This window comes from Hypomesus nipponensis, chromosome 18 (genome assembly GCF_054491055.1).
Source record: "Hypomesus nipponensis isolate SF chromosome 18, ASM5449105v1, whole genome shotgun sequence".
NCBI lineage: Eukaryota > Metazoa > Chordata > Actinopteri > Osmeriformes > Osmeridae > Hypomesus > Hypomesus nipponensis.
In genome coordinates, this window is record NC_140378.1 from 11,797,475 (window position 1) to 11,805,825 (window position 8,351).

Below are 8,351 nucleotides of genomic sequence, written 5' to 3' on the forward strand. Positions count from 1 at the left end.
TCGTTTTCTCTCAGTTTACCTGAGAATATGGGTGAGAAGATGAGCTGATCAAAAAGGCAGTGTGTTTGTTGGTAACTAGGATACGTGTCTACCCCTAAGAGCTACCCATCTCTAGGAATGTACTTCAAACTAACGGAATCATATATAGACATGTTTACTGGCAGATGTTGTACATGGTGCACAACACACCTAAGGAATGGACCTGCTTGTGTTATTCCTCTATTGTATGGCAGTATAAAGCATTTTAAGTATTAAGCAGTATTCTAAGCAAACTGTGTCTCTACAGGGAGGGAGTGAAAGGTACATTATGAGGAATACTTCTCCTTGTCCCACATAGTAGCCCCTTCTCCATACTGTACTCTGCCTTCATGACAATGAAACCACTACCCCTTATACAAAAATATATCTAAATGAAATCAACTATAGTATCTGTCCATCCTATAACATGTCTCCATATGGAAATGGCACTGCTGAGGGTCACATGATGTTTCATCCCCTTTTATTCTTTATTTTCATCATGTTAGTTATGATCTATGTTTTGTTTTGTATGGGGGGGGCAGATCTCTGGGTGTGTTGTTTTGGATATGTGGTGATATGCGGAACCTGGGGTTTAGGTAGGACGTGAGGTGTGGGGAACTGTAGGTAGGTGTAGTTGGGGTTGACGTGGGTGGAGGAGGTTTACTTCTTGGCATTCAGGGCGGCGAGGGAGGCGTCTACCTCCTCCTCAGGCTGCAGTGGATGCCACTGGGCGATGGGTCGACGTGGGTTAGCCAGCATGTCAGACCAGTGCTTCAGCCCCAATCCTGTAGACTTGCTGCCCACCCAGATCTTCCCAATGGCATCGTTCTTGCCGATCTTATCATAATCCAGCACTGTGATCACGGCTTGGATTTTCTGAAGAAAAGTTGAAGAAAGGCATGTAGTACAGTACAAACCACATCTCTTTTAAAGAGTCAACTGGTACTTTCATATCAAAGATAATATAGGTTCTAGCTTTAGTTATCCTTCTCTGCCCACACTTTCACCCGGTCTACCTGCATCTGCTCCAGAGGGATCTCAAAGCTGAAGGACTCGTTGTAGTAGGGGTTCAGAGTGTTCTTCTTCACTGTGGTCTTCTTCTTCTTCAGCCTCTTACCGTTTTGCAGCAAGTGAATCTTCACATAAGGATCTGCAAACAGATTGAGTGGCAAACCAACACTTCAACAACCATTCAACTCCAACCATAGCTGTGGTGATCTCACCTCCACAACCAAATTAAAAGGGGTCGCAATGCTGAAAATGGCCAACAGATGGGGCCAGTGCAATTTAGCTGAAGGCAGTTGAACCACTGCATGGAGGGTACTGCAGCGTCAGCACGTGAGCAAACACCAAAAAAAGATTGGTGTGCAACGTGCAGCAGTGTACCATGCAGATACCACTGGCAGGTTTGTACTGGATCACACTTCACATTGCTTCCAAAGCATATTTTTGATAGGACGTCCCTGGCATATATTTGATTAAAAAAAATGATTGAACAAGATGCATGTGCTAAATTCACAGTGTTCTCATAGAGAGACTGCATACGGGTGTCCATGGAGTATTACATGAATACATGCAGAATTTAATGTGCTGCAGTATGGATGTACTGTATCTCTGTGTTTGTCTGAGAATAGATAGATATGTTGTGGGAAGCTGACTATCTGTCTATTTACCTGAGAGTCCACCCACATCCATTTTCTTCAGATTCTTAGCCTCCAGAATACAGATGGTTAGTTTGCCAGCAGTGGGCACATAACGCAGAGAGATGCAAATATCTCCCAGCTTTTCTGGCTGCATAAAGAACAGAATAGGCAAATAGGTTAAAGATAAGAACAGAATCTACAGTCTACATTTGGACAGTATCCAAATGTGTCATGACATGTTATGACTAGTTGTGTAACACCAGTTTAGCAAAAACACCTTTTTCACATCTAAAAGCATCTGTCTTTTAAATCAGCTGTCAATATCTGTCTTTGGCGTCTTGACAAGATTAGAATAACAATTGAAGGTCTGTCACACTCACCTCTTCCTGGTCAGCACTGTCCAATTCCCGCCACTCTTCAATAGGCTGAGCCAGGTCGAGGGCTTTCATTTGAAGTTTGATCTCCCCAATGACATCATGCTTAGAGAAGCGGTCAAAGTCATAAACTGACATCACCAAAGTCTTCCCACCCATCTCTTGGAATGGAAGCTGAAAGACATTAGAGGGAGAGAAGGTTCAGTGTCTCAGTGTGTCTGTGAGGACATTATTTCCATCTCTATTTTAAATAGCTTTATTTCATATGAAGATGATCAGAATGCTGGATAATTCTCATTGGACCTTTTTGGTCACACTAGTATTTGAATCTGTTATCTTTTTCATCCTAACCAGATGTTGTATGTTCCCGAGGCATGACTTGGACTACCATGTGCGTGGGTGTGTGTGTGCGTGTGCGTGTGTATGGTTAGTGGTGAAGAACGAGGGGTTGGCGGTGCGAGTCCAGATCTAGCTAAAATGGCGTGCCCACTCAGCAGAACAGCCTGTCCTTGAAGAGGGAAAGCTGAGTGGTTTGATCCTTTCTCATTGACAGCTGTGTCAGCAGACAGGGAGTGATGGAGGACAAAGGATATATTGTCCCTTAACTGAATTCCTATCACCTGCCCTTCAGCAGAAGGCTTCACAAGTTTGCTTTATCATTGTCCAAGGTCTAGTGATTCCCAATTGCATACCACCACCAAGGATTTTTATTGGAGCTCAGTAACGACGGGTAATGAGTCAGGCACACATGCTGTAGCCCTCCCTGTATGGTTCTCTCTTGCACACTCTTGCAGTCTCTCTCTCTCACACAAACATTCACACATACAAACTCATATAGCCTTCACACACAAGGAAAGCATACAGCAGCTTTAATTAGGCTCTGATTGTATGGTACTTGAGACTATGCTGACACTAGTCTTCAAGTAAGCCACATCTTTAATGCACAATGGTGTTTGTATAAAACGTACTATTCCTAAACATTCTACACAAATATCATTTAATATCCTTGATAGAAAAATATACTGTTTAATATACAGTACGTAGTGTAAAGAGCAGAGACTACCTTGGTTGTTACTTTGACACAAGATCAATGCACTCCTCAATCTTACCTTGAAGACAAAGGTCTCATTGAAGACAGGGTTCAGGGTTTTCTTGTGCACCTTGGTGTCAAACTTCTTCTTCTTGTCCGGGAGGACAAAGACCTTGACGTAAGGGTCGGAGGTGCCACCGCTGTCCATTGAGAGAAGGTCTGCTGCTTGTAGGATGCCCACGGTCAGCTGGGGTCAGGAGATACAACTCAGTCAATTCCTATCTCAGCTCATCCTGTTCGCACAGATGCAGCCCTTTTTAATGGTTGTACTGTTAGGATCTAACAGCAATAAAGGCTTGTATATGTGTTGGTAGGCCCAGTAAACAATGATCATCAACAATAAATGAAAAGACCAGAATAAAATGCAACAACTTACTGTACAGCCTTCCAGCAGCATAGCTTACATAACTGGAAAACATTTATATTCTTGGCATAAACGTTTGTTTGGTCCTAAGAAATACAGCATGATGTGCCTGGCTTGAATAAGTATAATAAGTGTCCCAGATAACTTACCTTGTTGTCTTGGAAGTCATAATCTATGGAGTACTGAAGCTTTCCAAGCTTCTCCTTCTCCTTTACTTCTTCCTCCTTCTCATCTCCAGTGAGCCCAGTCTCAGCATCATCCTCATCGTCGTCATCATCCTGTTTCTGTAATGACAAGGAAGGGTGGGGGGCAGAAGGGATGCATCAGACACCGTGACAGGGGTTCTACGTTGCACACCTAACTCAAGCTCTGTAAGCCGCTGACAGTCAGGTTAGTCACAGAACCTACCTACCACTTACCCCTGTTAGCCCTGCTGATACTAGTGCAATCTTTACATCGATGACCACAGTTGCAACATGACTTGATTTCACTAATCCTTGCGTGACACAATTTGCTGTCTTTTTTGACCCATGTTCCTGTTGATAATCAGTGATTTGGAAGTTGGGCGTCCTTTTTGTCATAAAAACTAAAGTGCTCTACAAAATGAATTAACACAAGTTATTTTCTCAATATCCTTGGTAAAGATAGAAATTGAAAAAATGGAAAAATGTCTGTAAAAATACAGAGAAAATAGTTGTAAACATGTAGACAGATATTTGAGACAAAAATGTCCCCAACCATAATGAATACAGGGTAAGCATATGGCTCAGTGCATGTTGAAAGGACTAGGGGGCTCAGTCACAACCAGTTTCCATCACACGTGGATGAGGTCAGACCTCAGAATTAGCTCTACTGTGCTGAAGCTTCTGGCCGACTGGTGAAGGCACGCTGATTCTGACGCAGTTAGGTACAAACCTACACAAACTATAAGAAATAGCTGCAGAACTAAAACTACAATTTCTCATTCTCCTCCTCTACATTTCCCTAAAGGGGAATACTACTTTGCTAAATGGTTAGCATAATGATACATTTGCTCATTTTGATAATTAGCTCCTTATTTTTACTCACCCTTTCTAAAATAATTTGAGAGTCCCTGTGATACACATGAGGACCTGTAAAATGCACTACTGTAAGCAGAAAGATGCCTCTGAGAGAATGAAACTGGTCCAGGCATTGGCAACCCACTATAACCCTCACCACTTACATCTTTTCAGAACCACCAGAATTGTCATTCTGATGTTGGTGCACTGGCCAGATCAAAGAAACATCATAAGAGAGGAATAATGGTGCTGGATGGTATGTCAGTGTGGCCTACTATGGCTGTCTTCTGTCCTAACACTGGTGGCTTCTCAACACAGGAGGGGCCAGCTACAGTATTCATGGCTGGAAGAGGAACAGTATACTCATAATAAGGACACCAGTTCGACTCTCTCTCTCTCAAACATACACACACACACAAGCAAGTAATCCACTCTTTGATACCCATTTACTGTAACATACAAATCACATTATGTAATACAGCATACTATACTTTATATACTCACCCTAAAGACTCACACACTATATGGTACCTGATGCACAATCCTCGTCCCTAGCACACAATTGAAACACACCCACACAGGAACAAACTCTCTCTCTCTCTTTCACAAACACGCACACATACAAACTAAGCATGCAGGTTGCCTTGCATGCAGACACACTCACTCCTGAACATCCTCAAACACCCCTCCCAGGTCATCTCCTTATACTTGCATTATATATGGTATTGATTGTGGTAAATGCTTTACTATACATTCAAGCATGCCAGGCCACACAATGCAGGATTGTAGAAGAACACTCCTTATTGATTGCAAAATGTGACTGAAATTGCCTAAATCCTAAGGGACAACACATATCATGTGTCAATATCAGTGATAATCTTGGTGGTCAAGATTGGTTGTTTGGCAATGCTTATAAAAACTCTGTTTACAAAATGATAAACTCGCATAGGACCATCACTATCGGAGGTCATGCTATGCAAAAGCTGTTCACCAAACTTGCAGTGGGGTTACAAGACAACGAGGTACATCTGAACGTGTGATATTATATATGTGAGCTTGTAAAAATATGATTCAATAGGATATCTGAATGATGGTCACCAATTGAACCACGTAGGTGGTTACTTGAATTGGGCATCAAAAGACAATTTAGCTATAGCTCATATGTATGCATGAGGCACACGGTCAGGCCCACCAGCTGTCTTCAGGAACAACCCACTGCTTCAGGAATAAAGGGCTTCATTGACTACCACCTCATATGTCAGCAGCATGGGTCATCCAGGATAGTTACTCTCAAGTCAAGTTGTGGCCATTCAATGGTACCTACTGAAAGGGCAGGTGTTGGTCTTTGTCAAGAGATACAAACCGCTTTATCTGACCTTGATCTCTGAGCATGTTTGCACTGGTCAATTGGGACACAGTAATACCACTGCGGATTTTTGACATTTTCTAAATATGACTTATTTCAGTGACTTACTGTACTTTCATCTTTGTGATGCACATATGTTTATAACATATTGCATTATATATGGTACATATATTATGATGGAAACATGTACAAAGATCTCAATAAGGTAAAGTTGAACCCATTATTTGACAAATAGCCAACCTCACCCTTTGCACATGCATGTTAGTGATCTCTAGTGAGTTGACTCAGTGCACTCGTCATTCAAAGGCTCAACCATAGGATGAAATTCAAGTTCATTTCCACCGACAGGTAAAGGTTTACATTTGTTTTTCCATCTTTGGCCCCAATTGCGACCTCTGGATACTCAAGACATGGCAGTCAGTGCGGCATATCATTTCAGTGGATTTGCGAAGCAGCTTAATTGCTCCCATAGATCCTCAAGCACCCGCAGCACCTAAGCTTGCAAGACTAAGGAAGCCATAGCACTCATTGTCATCATTGCCATCCATCCAAACCCCTCCAAGCCCAGCCCAGCCCACCCCACCTCTCCCCCCACCCTGGTCTGCGCTTACACAAAGCGTCCAGAGAAGGGCGCCGCGTGCCGTCAGACCTACCGTAGGCAAAGAAGTCCACCACAGTCAAGATACACGGAGCACACATAAGACACAAAGCAGGAAGAAGGAGAGCAGAGAGAAAGGAAGAGATTGAACTCACAGCAGACACCAGAGTAGGGAAATCAGATCATAATCAACAACACTAGGACACAGAGGAAAAATGACACACTGGAAGTCTACAGAATTGTTCTTTGATACAACTTTGTATTTGTATTCAGGCCCTTGAAATATAATTAACAATTATATATGTTTTATTATTGAAACTTAAATTTCCAAAGGCTACTATGAATCTAAATTGTGCCAAGGCCATTGTACCATTGGGTCACTTGTATTGCCATTAGCTGCATGAACATCAGTTTCATTCAGTTGTGTCATTCTTCACCCAGATCCTGTAACTCAACAAACAACTTTTTGACAAACTACAATTCACAATGTATAACAACAACAAAGAAGGGAGGGAAAAAATCTTGTTTTATCAAGATTTATGAGTTCAACAGTCAACCCTAGTGATATGGTCAGTTTATGAAAAGTTGGTCATAAGCTTATTGACCAATATTCTACTAAGGCTATTTTACAGCTTCGACCAATATGCTATAACATGTCATTTCAAAGTAAGTTTCAGGCAATTAAGCACAGTGTTGGGATAGCGGACGTTTTCTTTTCTTTTTAGTTTTCTTCTTGTCCTGAACACGGTTATCGCTGCATTTAGAGCACTGAAATGAGCTTTGAGATAACCAAAGCAATCAGGAAGTGGTTTCCAGCAGCTTGCCATGATGACCCCCCCAGGGTTGGACATACCTCTCCTCCCTTCATGTTGGTCATGCCCATCTCCCCCTTCCCTTTCTTCCCCTTCTTGTTCTTCTTCTTCTTGCAGCAGCATTTCTTGACGATGCAGAAGCAGCAGGTGAGGATCAGGAGGGCCGCTACCACGGCAATGGCAATGATGGCCCATGACGGCACTGAAGTGGACACGCACACAAACACACACGCACGCACAAACACAGACACACACGTCAACCAATACAAACACACACACACGGTTGCACACAAACATATGGACACAACAAAGGCAAGCAGATTGACATTTGACCATCCAGTGACTAAGCCTGCTCATTGATGTGAGGCCAAATACATTGGATAAGATCTGCTAAGATAACAATTAGATTGTGCGAAAATTTGATTTGAGTGCTATTAGCAGAGGCTGTGGATGATCAATTCAGACTAAGCGGTATTGTGTGTCTGTCAATGCCTGCAAGGAGAGACAAGATCTAATTCCGAAGCCATTGTTCCAAAGCATATCAATAAATGTCCGGCAATCTAGACAGGTGTGTGTCCAGCTTTTCTCCCTCACCAAGCCTCACCCACACCTAACCCATGATCAGCTCTGATCAGCCACTCACGTGGAATCTTGTCGATCTCATTGAGAAACTTGTTCTTGATCTCATCAAAGGGGTCGTTCTTGTTGACCTCCGTGGAGTTATCTGCTGAGGTTGAGGCCACAGGGGCCGGGGCAACAGTTAAGGCACTGGCCCCAGTGGGCTCGGGTGCTACCATGGCCTCTGGTTTCTTCTTCAAAATGTTCCACTTTCCCGACATCTAGGCCGCACACAGTCCCTGCAAACACAAAACAATGTAGTTAAGATCAAACAGTGAAGAGCAATCATTGTGCCCAAAACGGTGCTGCGCAATTTCATGTATTGTTCATAGTGTGGCATATCTCTGATCTGTGACAAAACCAAACGTTGCTGTAAACCCAGTAGAGTGTGTCTGGAATGGGAGTTACTGGGCTGAAGCAAAAAAGAA

At 42.8% G+C, this 8,351-nt stretch overlaps 1 protein-coding gene across 1 annotated transcript; it reads right to left on the reverse strand.

Annotated features, from left to right (window-relative positions):
- Positions 1-500: 500 nt before the first annotated feature.
- Positions 501-8,144, reverse strand: LOC146252121 (synaptotagmin-2-like). The gene is made up of 8 exons (XM_084680077.1): positions 7,949-8,144; positions 7,347-7,507; positions 3,639-3,773; positions 3,145-3,312; positions 2,042-2,209; positions 1,692-1,809; positions 1,035-1,168; positions 501-894 (listed from the first exon to the last, which is right to left on the reverse strand). Exons 1-8 carry the CDS (start codon positions 8,142-8,144, stop codon positions 679-681), a joined length of 1,296 nt encoding a protein of 431 aa, XP_084536203.1. The 3' UTR covers positions 501-678.
- Between the last annotated feature and the right edge of the window lie 207 nt (positions 8,145-8,351).